A 15,827-nucleotide genomic window follows, 5' to 3' on the forward strand; every position below is an offset into this window, starting at 1 on the left:
TTGATACTGGCATATAACGTTATGGATTTGAAATAACTGACCTAATCATTTGTACATATGTAACACTGCTGTCCCAATCATATTAGTAATAGTACGTGTGGGATGCTACAAGTTATTTATGTATAGCCATTACAAAAGACAAGCTCATGAATTTGTGAAAATAAAATTGGATCCAATTGTCAAACTCTAGTGACTCCCCCTTTATTTGGTTTCATCGACAAAACATTACCTAACAAAAAAAAAATGGGGTTTCTGATGAGATTTTCAGAGCCTTTTATATAAATCGTAAGAATAGCAAATCAGGGCAACACTGCCAACTCCCAAGAAATCCATGTAAAAAAATTGCAATGTTTTCTTCTTGTCGTTGAGCTAGCTAGCTCATCTGAATTCGAAAAGCTGAGTATAAAACTATGGCATACACTGATTCTTACCCTTTGGTGGGGCATTTGAACTTTGAAGTAGTAAAGGGTAAGTGCTGCTGTCTTCCCTGTGTCTTCATGTGTTTGGAAGCTTCCAAGACTTTGAGATTCTCTCCTAAAGGCCTTGACTTCATGATTCTTGGAACAACTTTTTTAGAGATATAGCTAGTGTCGTTTAAATGAGAATAAAGTGCAATTCATCATCAAATTAAAGGTAATTAATAGAACTAACTATATCCAACATTTGATAATTACTAGTTAGGCTTACTTGCTAAGATTGAAGTCGGTGGTATTTCCAAAGATTTCAAAACCCTCTAATCTTGTCTTGTAACTACTGGACAAGTCGAGCAAGACATGAGCATGTTGACAGATTCACTAAACACTAATAATATACATTTAGATGGGAACATGGAAAAAATGACAATAATACCTTTGTCCTCCACTCCCCCAAACTCAAACATCGAAAATCAATTATATTATTATTTTGTTCTTCCTATTTTCTCTGTCCATTTGACTATAAATAAATTCAGAAAAGAGTAACCCCTCCCCGGCTCCCCCCTCGCTTTTTTTAAAAAATAAAAAATAAAAAATTTATTATTTATGTATAAATATACCACCATCTATTTTTATACCAAATTTATTATTGAGTGAAAAATTAAAAAGAAGGGCAAAATATAAAATGGAAAAAAAGCTATTATAGGATAGGTTGATCCCTGTCTACATGGTATATTAATTGAAATCCGTTTTCTCGGTTTAGGGCTAATGTATGTAGACTTTAGTTGTACAACAAAAGCGAAATGGAAACTACCTACCATATTTATTCAAATATGATATGGTCAAGGGTCCCTCGATCATCACTTAAAAAATTAGTTATAGAGAATGGTCATTCCCCCTCAATTTATATGGGGTATACTAGGTACTATTAGGCACTGCCCCGTGAGACACCCTTCCAATTTCCATCTCTATCATCACTTATCAATAAGCCTAATTTGTCTTTCCTTTTCTTCAGCCATATTCTCAAGCTGGTGGTTGAGCTAGCAAGACATTGGCACCATCCGTTCTAACATAATTAATCTTATTTAATAAAATGGGATTTTAGGTTTTTTTTTTTTTTTGAGGGATGAGGGGCAGATTGTGTAAAAGGTAGTAATTAATTTATCACTTATTTATGTTACTATTTAGGTCTGTTTACGAAATTTTAAAAGTTATTTTTTTAAATTTTTGACTTATAAAAAGTAATAGTATTAATGTCAAGTATAATTTTTAAAATCGAATTGTAGCTTTTTAAAAAATCATTCAAGTGCTTATAGAAAAATTAAAAAAATAATTTTTTTTATAATAAATTTTTTTATTATATTTTTTTTAAAATAAATATTTTTAAAATTAAAAAATTAAATATAAAATAATTTATTTATAAATTATTTTTAATATAAGTATTTATTATTTAAATTATTTTTCTTAAAAAAAAATTAATTAAACTGTTTATTCAAACTGCATTTAATAACTAACTACTAGTTAAAGACATTATTAATATCTCATATTTTTTTTGGTGACTTAAAAGAAAATAAACAAAAACTAAGAAAGAAAAAAAAACAAGAAACTGCTTAAGAAAGGCAGTCCCGCTGAATACTACTCTCAAACTCCTTCCAAGGCAATGGAAGCTCCACTTGGGGAGAAATAGTCCTCATTGCAGTCTTTGCCATGATGTCTGCTACTGTATTTGCATCTCTCAAGATCAACCGAAGATCAGCATGCCATTTCCAAGACATGATATCTCGGATTTTTAACACTAAAGGATCAATAAACCCAGAGCAATCTTGTAAATTATTGACAATAGTAAAAGCCTCCACACAGTCTGTCTCACATATAATGTCTCTTTGTCCCGAGTCCCATGCTAAAAGAAAGCCTCTCCAAATAGCAAACAACTCTCCTTGCAAAATGCTACGACTCTCAATTGTTCCCAGACAGCCTCGTTGCCACCTTCCCTTCCAATCTCTGCTAACACAAGCAAAACCAACTCGAGCACCACTGCCAGGATAGCTAGCATCACAATTAATCTTAAAGGTACCCACTGAGGGGGGAATCCAAGAGCCACTAATGGTTGAGGGGATAGATAGTCGTTGCAACTCAAAAATATTTCGGAGCTCCTTTTCTAAGGACAAAGCCATACCAATCACCTTGTCTGTGGTCCAATGCTCGTGAGGATGAAAGATCTCGTTATTTCTCGAACACAAAATTCACCAGAGACCAGAAAAGAATCTAAAGGGGCGCTGTTTGCTATTATGTAAGAACCAACTCATCAAATCCACTGGTTGATCGGAGATCCCTAAAGATATCATGTGAATGAATATATGGTTATCCGTGACCCTTGTTGTTAACATAAAATCATAAATTATTAGTTAATTAAGAGTTAAGACCCTTATACTATTAGGTGAGCTTGTCATTAAGGAATTAGCAGCCTACTATATTTTGTACTAATACTACAATACTGCCCTGTGGAGCTAGCTAGCTAGCAGGTGTATATATGAACAATCAACTGAAATATATATATAAATAAGCACAGAACTGATGAAGCTAGTGGAAAGCTTTGAATGCTCCCTTCCTGATTTGTACGTTTGTATTGAGGAAGAGGAAAACACTGACAAAATTAAATCATTGCAGTTGTGGGAGGAGTACTTCAATTTGGTTTTGTTCATGAATCAATCATGATTCATGATGCAGATATATATATATACACTTTCCAGTTTCCACACATATAAGAGTTAAAAAATAATAATAAAAATGTATGTCGTAGTAACAAGTCTCATGATTTTCTCTCTTTGAAATTTAAATCCTTTATATTACTGTTACCCTTCTCTATCACGGAATCAATGTAGTTACAGAAGAAATCAAGTTTAGGTAAAGATTTTTATGAAACTGTTGTTGAAAAGGCTATGTATGCTAATGTAGCACTTTATATTATATTATTTTATTTTAATTTTGGTATTGTGTAGGTCCTTTCTTTTTCTGACATTTGAATTTCAAACATCATTAAGCGCCTTCAATCAATATAATTAACGTCCTTGATATTGATAATGGTCCCCTCCCCTACCACTTACGGCTAATTTTTTTTTATATTGGAAGAGTGTGTGAGTTGTGCTTGGTTATGGTGTATACAGGTGTTAGACACAAGTGTGGGACAGGGAGAAATCGGACCGTCCGAATTCTTTGTAAAAAAATTCGTTAATCACAAATCGGACCGTCGGATTAGTTTTTGTTTTTGTTTTATTTATTTAACATGAAATCGGACCCTCCGTTTACAGTTTTTTTTTTTTAAAAAAAAAAAAAACTGAAAACGGACCCTCAGTTTTCCATTTGTGTTTTTTTTAATTTTTCCTTTAAAACAAAACGGATCCTCCGTTTTTAGTTTTTTTTTTTTTTTTTTTTTAAATCAAAACGGACCGTCCGAATTTTATAAAAAAATTATTTTTTTGTAGATCTCCTCTAATCGGACCGTCCGAGTTCCTTATTCCAAATCGCTCGGTCCGATTTCAGCCTCCTGACACCACATGCATGAAAAGCACCCCTATTCTCCATAATGCTGTTACACCCCAACCCTTCCCCCATATTAAAAATAAAAAATATGTCCCAGCGCAAATATATGCCACACTTAATACTTTAATTTCTTCTTTACTTGCTTATAATTAGACAGTTAATTAATTAACATTCTAATAGACATGCAAATCCCACTAATTCTCACGTCAAGTACTATGTAATAAGTACCTTAATTTTAATAACAGTAATCTTCCTACTATCAAAACATAACCCCACGAAACTTCTAGGATACAAAAAGACATTATTGATCATGATGCCATCTTTAGCTGGAAACTTTTGGTAGTTTTTACTTGCTGAGCAAGTGAAATTTTTTATTTTTATTCTCTTTAACTTGCGGCCTAAAACAAGTAAAAATTGTTCTTGTCGAGTAAGTCCCTCCCATGCTCTGCTGTTGGTACTTATCCAGGAAGTTTTTAGCTTTTCAGTTTTCACTCCTACCCATTTGAAGTTATAGGGCAAATTCTTTTCTTTTCTTTTTTTTTTTAAAAAAAAGGACATGGCTGATTTTTTTAGATATGATGTGAGGGTGTGAGTTATGCTGGGATATGATGATTACGGGTGATTTACACTGTTATGACGGCGTTGCTTTTTTGGAATTTTGGGGGAAGAAATCGGAGGCACCGATTTGAGGAGGAAGGAATCGGTGCCACCGATTTGTGTGAGGGAGAGGCTAAGGGGTATTAAATCGGTGCCACCGATTTGTGCTAGGGAGAAGGAAAGGCTAAGGGGTATTAAATCGGTGCCACCGATTTGTGGGTGCTGGAAGACGTTAGCTAAGAATGCATTAATCGGTCCCACCGATTTCCGTTCCACCCATCGGTGTCACCGATTTCTTCATCAACGCTGTCACAGCTCCGTCAAACACCCCAAAACTCCATAACGCTGCGAAACACCAGCACCTTTCCCATATCAAAATTAAAAAACTCCAATAAATTTTACACCACAAAAGTAATTAATTGTATATCGTATTCAATAAATTAAGTGATAGGAAAAGTTCAATATTAATTGTAGGATAATTCATTTTTTCTTTATTACTTATGAATTATTATGATTCCTTAATCACTAGAACTCAGGTAAATTATGTAAAGTCAACTACAGCTGAGTTTTTACTTAATCATTATCATTAGTCACATATGATGAAGTTGGAAGTTGGAACCTTAACCACACCACACTATATATTTTAATATACGACAATGCTAAAGAAATAATAATTAAAAGATGTTTTATTTAAGTTAATGTTTATAATTCTAACAAACCTAAAATATGATAAACTTAAACTGATTTAGACTTTTTTTTTTAAATATTTTTGTTCTTAATAAAAAATAATATGCATTTTTACAAGTGTTATCAATACCTAATCCAAACGGAAAAACAGCATAAGGTTGCACCACAAACAATATATATATATATATATATATATATATATATATATATATAAACACATTATTACAAAAAATATTATTTATAAATTAAAATTATTTTTTAAAATTAATTATTAATATATTTATGTATAAATATATGTATAATTTAATTTATTTTTAATATATATTTTATATTAATAATTGATTTTAATTTACTCATAGCATGTTCATGTTCGCATTATTATTACGACTTTTTGGGTTTCTCATGCATTTATATCTCTCCCTCTTCATTTTCTTCCTTCAAAAAACCTCTCACCCACTCTTCTCTCTCTCTCTCTCACTCTTTGCCATGGAAAACCGGCTGAAAATGCGAATCTCTCGCATGTTTCGGTCATCATTCGGGTCTTGCCGGAACCGGAACATCACTGACGTTATGGAAAAGGCAGTGTTCACCCCACCACCCAACCACCACGGTGGCTTCCACCACCTCATCATGATAGAGCCACCGCCACCTCCACCATCAAGACCCCGTCCCTTTCCCTCCATTTGCAAACCCAAGTCCTCCCAAACTTTCAAAACCGTCGACGACAATTGCATCTTGTCGTTTAAGGATTCTCTCCCAAGACGCACCAGAGTCTCCGAGCTCTCATCACCCTTTGCCGTGGACGGCGGCGGTTTCTGCCCCCCTGCGGCACCAAACACACCCCTCAACACAATCTACGAACACGAGAAGACGAAGAACAAGAACTCATCGTCAGCGAGAGACTTCAAGAACAAGAAGAAAAAGAAGAAGAATAAGAAGAAGATGGTTAATGCCCATAAGAAAAGAGACATGTTCCCGTTTAATTCTTGCGCCAAAGACACAAACTTTGGAGGTTATTGGTGGTATAGCAGCGACGAAGACGACGAAACAGACACGCTTTTCTCCTCCAAGAGCCTCTCTTCCGACTCCTCAAGGTCTCGCCGGCGCCACCGTTCTCGCCGGAAAAACCGTGGCGGAGGGCGGAGCTCCGATACGGGCGTGATGCCATTGCAAGGGAAGGTGAAGGACACTTTCGCTGTGGTGAAGCGATCCAGTGATCCATACAGTGACTTCAGGACTTCCATGGTGGAAATGATCGTTGAGAAGCAGATATTTTCACCAAATGGTTTGGAGAATCTGTTGCAGTGTTTTCTTTCTCTGAATTCCTATCATCATCATAACCTCATTGTAGAGGTCTTCACCGAGATTTGGGAAGCGTTGTTCTCTGACTGGTTTTGATATTATTATTATTATTAAATAATAATAATAATAATAATTTGATCTTCTTTCTCTATGTATGTATGTGTTAGCTGCACTTAACTTAGCTTAGTTCTTCTAACTTAGTTTGCATGTATAATATTCATATCCATCCTTTTCATTTCTGTTAGTCTAATGTTCCTGACAGGCATTATTATTTGTCTCTTAGTTAACAAAGTGAGACTGAACTGAACTGATCAAACTTTATTTATTTTTATCTTTTGTGAGATTATTTGGTTTAATGATCAAGAACGGGTTAATAAAAGTTTGGAAAGGTGGTGTTAAAAAATAAAAACTTTTGAAAAGAGTACTTGTGTTGGCAGCCCTGTGGGAAAAGATTGTTCAATGGAAATGGAAAAACAAGAGGCCTTGGTTGTATCATTGAAAGATGGCCGATTGGATGCTCTGTTTTGATTCGAATCATGGAAAAGTGCTTCAAAAATGCAAAAGCCTCTGTCTTAGGCTTACTCTCTCCGTGTTCTTTTGGACCTTTTCAAATTCTTTTTCATTTGGTTGTGCCAAAACAATACAAAAAGATACTACCACTATTTCTTCTATGTTCAAAAGTCTTAATGAATAAAAAATTAGGGGAAAATGAAGAGGCATGTTGAAATTAATTAGTATGTTATCATTAGAAAACTATCAGTCTACCACATCAGATAAGGGGGAGTAAATCGTCAAATTAGTTTTTAAAAAATTATTTATTTTTTAAATTAATTTTTGAAAAAAAATTAATTAAATTTATTTTTTAAAAATTTTAAATTAGTTATATTAATTTTTTTATTATTATTTTACTAATGGTGTGGTACATTAAATAACATTACAATATATATTTAATAATTTTAATTGATTATTAATATAATTAATTTATAAAATTAAATTAAATTAAATTTAAATTGAAAGATTTTAATATCTCAAGTTCTTCTATCAATTAAATTTTAATTTAATTTAATTTTATAAATTTATTATGTTAATAATCAATTAAGATTTATAAAAATATGTGGTGTTATTATTTAATGTGTCATCTTAACAAATTTTGATATCATCAAAAGAATTAACGAAACGATTAGTATAAATAATTTAAATTTTTTAAAAAATGAATTTAATTAAAAAAATTGTTTAAAGACGAATTTAAAAAATGAGGATCTTTTAAAAATTAATTTGAACCATTTACTGGAACGAATGCTACAAAGCTACAGAGATCCACTTCTCACTTTTAACAGCATAGCCTTTTTTTATTTTAAAAAAAGAAAGTGAAGATGTACGTGAGATCTACATTTGATTTTCCTTTCTTTTGATGGTGTGGTGTCCATTTGACTCTGGTAAGTGTTAACAAAATATGGATATACTTGCTGGCAGAAAGATATACTACTATTTGGATTTGAAAAATGTTATCATGATCATAGCTAATAATAATCGATACTGTATTTTTAAAGAACCAATACCGAGTGATTCAGGCATGATATTTTTTACCATTGTTCCTTGGCCTGGTGAGAATTTGGGTGTTTTTTAAATTATGTTGATGGGTGACTTGATTGAGTCTCGCCAGTTCCCTATGTCCCCTCCTCTTCTCCTCTTGTATAAGCTAAAAAGGAAAATAAAATAATAATCACATTGAAGGGTACAATGTTGACCTTATTATTTCTGTTGATTAATCTACTATTCATATGGGACACAAGGGCATTCACATGATGCAAATATTTCTAGTATCCGCATGTCTTATTTGCATCCACCTTGTTTAATTAAGCATTGTCAAGCTGGAGAACCAAAGATGCGCATATATGACTGAATAGCATTTTTTTTTTTGTCTCTTGCCTCGTGACTCACAGGATAACATGAACAATTATTAGCAATTAGGCATTTTGTTTGTAAAGATTTTTTGGTTTACGTTTTTATTTTTTATTTTTAAAACTTTATAAAAAAAAACAACAAATAAAATTTTCTTACTTTTATTATTTTATTTTTTTTAGAAAATTTAAAAAATAAAAAATACTAAAAATAAAAACATAAAATGAAAATACAAACTAATCATATCCTAAGTATTTCTTATGTCATTAAAGTTGTAATATTAATAATGTAGCATTAAGGTTGTCACATGGCAGTACACAACAAAGTTTAAAAGTCAATTGTAATCGGTGTCCAAAAATAAATGGGAAAAGAAAGACAATCGGCTTCTTGGTTGTGTTTGCAGTTAGCAAACACCAAAGACAAAACACATATATTTGGTTCTTAATTGAAAGCAAGTTAATTAAGACATATAGCTATCTAAATTCATATTTGTGTATCAATTATTTGTTTTATAAAAATATTATCTATATACTAAAATCAATTACTATATATTTATATATATAAATACGTATGTTATTTAATTTATTTTTATATATATTTCGTATTTTAAAATATATTAATATATTTTATATTAGTGACTGATTTTGATAACTGATTTTAGTATACACAAAATACCTTGTTTTTTTTATATTTGAGTAAGTAAGAAAGGACATACATACATACATACATACACACACCAAGCAAGCATTGTCCCATAGATGTAGATCGTGTTGTTTGTCTTCATCACTATATACTTAAAAGCAAAAGTAAAAAAGGAAAAAAAAAATGTAGTTAGCCAAGAAGGATCTTGGCCTATTCACGTACAAGTTTGATCAATGACAATCAAAGATTTAGATGTTGGGTTCTGATGGGACTATAGGCTGCATCTTCAAAATGCCTCCAACAAACTAATGGAAAACATGTGTTACCACTATAATATAAGAAAATTTAGATTTTTAGCTATGCACGATGTAGCTAGTAAAAATAATAATAGAAAAAAGGAGGGGGGGGGGGGGGGGGGAGGGATTGGTGATGTGTATGTGAGAGGCGGGGGGATGAAGAGGGACAGGTGGCATTCCATTATGCAGTGGAGTGGCAATAAGGGAAGGCTGAAACATCAATTTGGTCTGTGTCAAACGAAGTTGGCGCTGCTGCTTATTGCTTCATGAAAGAGAAGGCACAGGGGAATGAGCAAATAACTGTTATGAGCCTTTGCAGACAGAATATCAATATTAAAAACCAAAACATTCATTTCTATTACTTGTGGCCTTGTGGGGGGCACTCTACCTACCCATTCTCCTCTTCTTTGATAGCAATGTAACATCACATTTCGCATACTATTTCAGATATACGAGGAGATAAGATCAAATTAAATACCCTGCCCATGCATTGCAAAGGACATCACCTTCACATTATTGAAAATAGATCAAGAAACAGAGAGCCTGTGAGGAATATTTCTATATTCTTTCAATATATTGATAAATGCCTGCTTTATTGCTTATGTTTTAGCTTTATAATTTGTTTATAAATATTAATTTGATTATGAGTGGTGGGGGTGGGATCTGATGTGTGCCGCAAATGGAAAGCAGATTAAAGAATGTCTGGTAGTGGTCAATCCACTATGTCTTTGTTTTGTTTGCCACTTTGTAATTAATGATCGCATTTTTTGGGTCCTTGAGCCCCAAATCTCATTGTCAATGCACACAAACCAAATAAGAGTCCCCCAAGTGCAATTAATAAAGAGAGAAAGGGGCCAATGCATTGGGTGACCAGAGATGCATAATTGGGCTGTCCTTCTTCTCTATTATGCTATTTGTCCTTTAATACCCAAGGTTTCCCTTGGGCTAGCTTCTACTTGTCACTGTCCTCCCTCCTGTACTATTTATTCACAATAACCTCCTAATGCTTCCAATTCTTTTCAAAATATTTAAAATCATTATAAACTTTTACAACTCGCCACCAAAAATATATTCATGGACAAACTGTTAGGGATACCAACACCCTAAGGACTCATCAGCTTATTAGAGGTTCTTGGAAACTTTTCAAAAGGTTTTTACATCACCCAAATTGCCAAATGCTTTTGAAAAAATAATAAGGAAAAGTTTATTATAAATATGTATCAAGTAATGTTGGACTTCTCAAAAACAAGTACATGAGGCCCTAAGGAAATGTCTACGCACACATGTTAATCACTTTTTATTGTTGGTTATGGTTCTATAAAAGAAATAAAAATATTATGTGTATATAAAAAATTAGTTACTATACAATTGTATATAAATATATGAATTATATCTTTTAAAATATATATATATATATTTTTTGTCTTTTAATTGTTAATTTTTTTTGTATACTTTATATTTTAACGTGTATTTTATACTAATTGATTTTGGTATACACCTATAATCCTAATATAATTGATAAAAGAAAATAAAAAAATGATTAGAAATTTTAACTCATTCTCCTAATTTTTAAATAAAAAAATTTTGAATTTTTTTTATCATTTTTATGTTTTTTTAAAAATAAAATATATTTTTACTTATTTAAGTATTATGAAGATAATTGAAAGAATGAATTAGAATTTTCAATCATCACTAAAAAAAATTATATATTCACTAAAAATCAGCAATTAAATTAATTAATATATTTATACATATTAATTTAACTAAATAATCAAATCGGTCATAATAAAAAAATCAAGCTTTATCAAATTCGTTCATAATATTATATTAAATATGTATTTTTATACATAATGATTATTTAGTAATTAACTTTTTTATGTATATATAATATTTGTTATTTCAGAATTCCAATATTGGGAAAGAAAAAAAAAAAGCAGCATGGCAAATGAAATTAAGGCAACGAAGGAAGAAGATGCAATTAAGGGTATTTGTAATGCGGTTTGATTTAGTTTTTTAGAAAAAAGTTATTCGATCCAATAGTTTAATTAAATTGCAGTTTGATTTGTTCGATTTTTTTAATTAACTAAAAAAAATGTTATATTATTTCACAAAATCATAACATTAAAATTATAGAACACAAATACGTTATAACTAACAAAAATCTTGATTCAATAAAATTTAACGAACAAAAAAATTAAAATAAATAAAACTTAGGATCACACTTTAACAAATATGTTAAGAAATTTCTAAATATAGTAAAACAAATGAACTAACTTAATGAAATGACACAAAATAACACAAAACTAATAAAAGTGTCATTATATTATGCAACAAAATAACACAGCTGAAAGATCTAAAGTATATTAAAAACAATAAAATTCTTCCAACTTATTTTTAATACTATTATGTCAATATATTTAAAATGTTGAAAACATCTATGTTGGCACAAAGAACTTCATAACTTGTAATTAAAATATGCTCTTTCACAAAAAAAATGTAGGCAATACATAAATATATTGTGCCCACTTAATTCTCTTGAAACCGAAAGCTGCAACCGAGACATGGAATTTGGGGTTTGATCTTCCTTCGTTAGAGAGAAATTGTAAGAGATTGAGAATGGCGCTGCTAGGGACTAAGGTTATTTGGTGTTTGGGCCTTTGGTTCGAGGGTTGGTTTTTTAAAATTTTTTAGGTGATTGGTTCAGTTCGATTCGTTAGAATTTTCAGTCTCAAAACTAAAAACCGAATCGCAAAAAAAAAAATAATAATAAAACGTGATTTTTTTTATTTTTTTGGTTTTCGATTTGTTCGATTTTCAGATTTTCGGTTTGGTTGATTGGTTTTATTCGGTTCGAATCAACTTTGACCACCTCTAAATACAATGAGTAATAAGTGAGAGAAAAGAGAAAAAAAAAAGTAAAGTGCCATAAAAATATGGATAATTTATACTAATAAAATAAATAGAATTTAAAATCACGCAGATGTCTTAAATTAGAAGTAGTTACACATCTTATTCTAAATATTTTTATATAAATTGAATTAAATTGACTCGATTTACACTATATACATGTAAATTGAACGAAGTTGATTCGATTTATTACTTATATAGATTATTGACAAGCCAATTGTTTACTTATTTTTCATTAACTTTAAACATAAATAATAAAAAAATTATTTAGATTCAAACAAAATATAAAAAAATCAAAACGAATAAGAATAGAAATTTAACTTTTGTGTTTTAGTTCAGAAAAATTTATATTTTTACAAATTTCTAAATTTAAAATGGAACAATAAATAATTTTTAAAAGTTCATTAAAAATCATCTTTTGACTCGTTAGTATCTAAAAAATCAGTATAAAGACTTTTGATATTGAAAAAGTTATTATAAAGTTGCATAAGAATTAGAACTTGGATTTTTCGAAAGTAAAAAATGATAAATAGTTATACAATATAAAAAGATCAACTATATTTATATAATATGTAATTTAAGAAATAATTAAAATATTATATCAATTAAATTATCATTTAACTTATGAAATTAAGTGTAAAACTTACATTTTGATGATATTGCTCTTAAAAATTCAAATTTGATTTAGAAGTAACATCATCAAAGCGTTTGTTTTATACTTAATTTCACAAATTAAATGATAATTTAATTGATATAATATTTTAATTATTTTTCAAATTACATATTGTATAAATATAGTTGATCTTTTTATATTGTATAACTATTTGTTACTTGAAAAAAATCCTAGTTTTAATTCTTATATCACGTTGGAGGGCTATATTTTATAATAACATGTTTATTGATCTGTTTTAAATTCATAAGTTTGTAAAAATGTAAATTTTTTAAAATTTGAACTAAAACACAAAAGTTAAATTTCTATTCTTGTTTATTTTGATTTTTTGATATTTTATTTAAATTTAAATGAAATGTATTTTTTATTGATATTTATTTTTAAAGTCATTAACTTAAAAGTAAAAAATACGAATAATCTATATAAATAGTAAATCAAATTAGGCTGATTCAATTTATTGTATATATACTATATTAATAGTAAATTGAATCAACTATTTGTATAAAATACACATAATAAATCAAATTATGTAGAGAAAATTTCACTCCCCTTCCCTACGAAATGCTAAAATGACACTCCCCTCTCCTCTATTTATAAAATGTACATTCTCCTCCCTTATCACTTTTAAAAAAGCTCCTCTTTAATCTATTTTAAATTTTTTGTGTTAACTAATGTTAACTTTATCTATTTTTCAAAAAAAAATAAATTATTTTTTACAAAAATATCCTTTAGCAAAAATTTTATTTTTTTGTCATTAAATTTTGCTTACCAAAATACTTTTTAATAAATTAATTTTTTATTGATTAAATTATATTTTTATCAAAATATTTTTTAAAAAAATTTAATAATTAAATTATTTTTTTCTAAGAGACCCTTCAATAATTTTTTAATTATTAAATTATGATTTTACCAAAATTTTTATTAACAATTTTTTATAGTTTACTATTAATTTTTCGATATCAATGTATATTATTTAAATATTATATAAAAAAATCTTACCATTGTTAATATGTATAACAATTAATATATATTGATATTGAAAAATAATTTTATTAAGATTTTTTTAATATTAAAATAATATATATTGATATCGAAAAATTAATAATAAAATATAAAAAAAATTATTAACAAAAATTTTGGTAAAATCATAATTTAATAATTAAAAAATTATTGAAAGGTATCTTAGTAAAAAATAATTTAATTATTAAATTTTTCTAAAAATATTTTAGTAAAAATATAATTTAATCAATAAAAAATAATTTATTAAAAGATATTTTGATAAGCAAAATTTAATGAAAAAAATAAAATTTTTGCTAAAGGATTCTTTTGTAAAAAATAATTTATTTTTTTCTTAAAAAATAATAAAGTTAACATTAGTTAATACAAAAAATTTAAAATGGATTAAAGAGGAGGTTTTTTAAAAGTTATAAGAAAAAAGAATATATATTTTATAAATATAAGAGAGGAAAATGTTATCTCAATTATGTATACTGCTTATATATTAACGTAAATCGAATCAATTTAATTCGATTCATATACAAATATATAGAACAAGACAAGACGTATGATGTAGAACATCTACATTTTAAATTCCATTTATCAGCATAAATTATCCTAAAAATATTGAAGCAGCACAGCACTGATCCCGCTCCCCCCCAAACCAAAAAAAAAAAAAAAAAAAAAAAACCATAAAGGCCACATATGCCAATTACTCCCTCCACCGGCATCAATCAAAGTCGTTAATGGGGGAACAAAGTCACAATACTATATTAGCCATGGGGTCCGCCTCCCACAGAAGCATAAAGAAAACAAAAGTAGAGAATCTTTGGTGGCTACAATGCTGCTTTTATCTTGTGTCTCATTTTCTATAAAGAAAAGAAAAACCTTTCACTGATCATCAGAATTCAGATCATATCCAACTACGTTCTGTTCTTCACTGCAACACTATCTATAATTGTCACCCAACAGCAATAATAATGGTGGCGCAAACGAAGGAATTGTTCCAAAAGGCTCTGAGGAACTTCAAGTCTTTCTTCTTCTGTCCAGGCTATCAAAAACTTCCCAAGAATCCGCCACCCCGCACCCGCAATACTGAATTTTCCTTTTCTACTGTCAATTATGACAGTGACTTCACCCGCCATTGCGATTCATTGGCCCCCAGTAAGCTCAAGAAGAAGCAGCCTTTGTCATCATCTCATCAGAAGCAACACAACAATGAGGGTATGTTGGAGAAGAAGCTGAGGGAGTTGGAGATGTTGGAGACGAAGGATCGTGTGGAACATGTGTTGGACATTGAAGAGGTTCTCCATTACTATTCTCGCCTTAAATGCCCCTTCTATATTGAAATTGTCGACAAGTTCTTCATGGAAATTTACACAGACTTCTTTGCTTCGCATGTTAATTCACCACCATGCATTGTTAACTCTAATAAGCCCAACCAACTTCCTTAAGCTTTTCACGCTCACCTTCTCTGTAACTCGGGATCAATCATCACTTTCTTCTGCATCGGGAACCAGTTACATATTTACATTGCAATCTTTTTCTCTTTTTGTTTGTGTGATTACCAAAAGAAAAATTATGCGTTAATATGTTCATGGGCCAATGGAACCCCAACACTAAATTAAAAGTTGGTGCCCCATGGTTTGTTGGGCTTCCATTTTCAATGCATTGTACATTTTGGACCAAAATAAGCTACTAGTTCAGATCTAGGCCTGAAAGTTGAGAACCCAAGACAACTCAACAAAAACAAAAACAAAGCGACCAGGCAAGAGTAAGATGTGCAGAGGATGTAAGGGTGATACTTCTGAGGGTCCAAAGCCCATGTGTATTTAAAATGGAGAGTTCTAGACATGGAGCCCATTTTCCATTTGG

At 30.0% G+C, this 15,827-nt stretch overlaps 2 protein-coding genes across 2 annotated transcripts; both read left to right on the forward strand.

The window, feature by feature from the left end:
* Window positions 1–5,650: 5,650 nt before the first annotated feature.
* LOC112738110 (transcription repressor OFP8) lies at window positions 5,651–6,870 on the forward strand. The gene has a single exon (XM_025788404.3). The coding sequence runs from the start codon at window positions 5,724–5,726 to the stop codon at window positions 6,633–6,635; it is 912 nt and encodes a 303-aa protein (XP_025644189.1). The 5' UTR covers window positions 5,651–5,723; the 3' UTR covers window positions 6,636–6,870.
* An 8,062-nt stretch (window positions 6,871–14,932) lies between these two features.
* On the forward strand, window positions 14,933–15,406 carry LOC112738112 (uncharacterized). The gene has a single exon (XM_025788405.3). The coding sequence runs from the start codon at window positions 14,933–14,935 to the stop codon at window positions 15,404–15,406; it is 474 nt and encodes a 157-aa protein (XP_025644190.1).
* The last annotated feature ends 421 nt before the right edge of the window (window positions 15,407–15,827 follow it).

Source organism: Arachis hypogaea, chromosome 13, assembly GCF_003086295.3.
Source record: "Arachis hypogaea cultivar Tifrunner chromosome 13, arahy.Tifrunner.gnm2.J5K5, whole genome shotgun sequence".
NCBI lineage: Eukaryota > Viridiplantae > Streptophyta > Magnoliopsida > Fabales > Fabaceae > Arachis > Arachis hypogaea.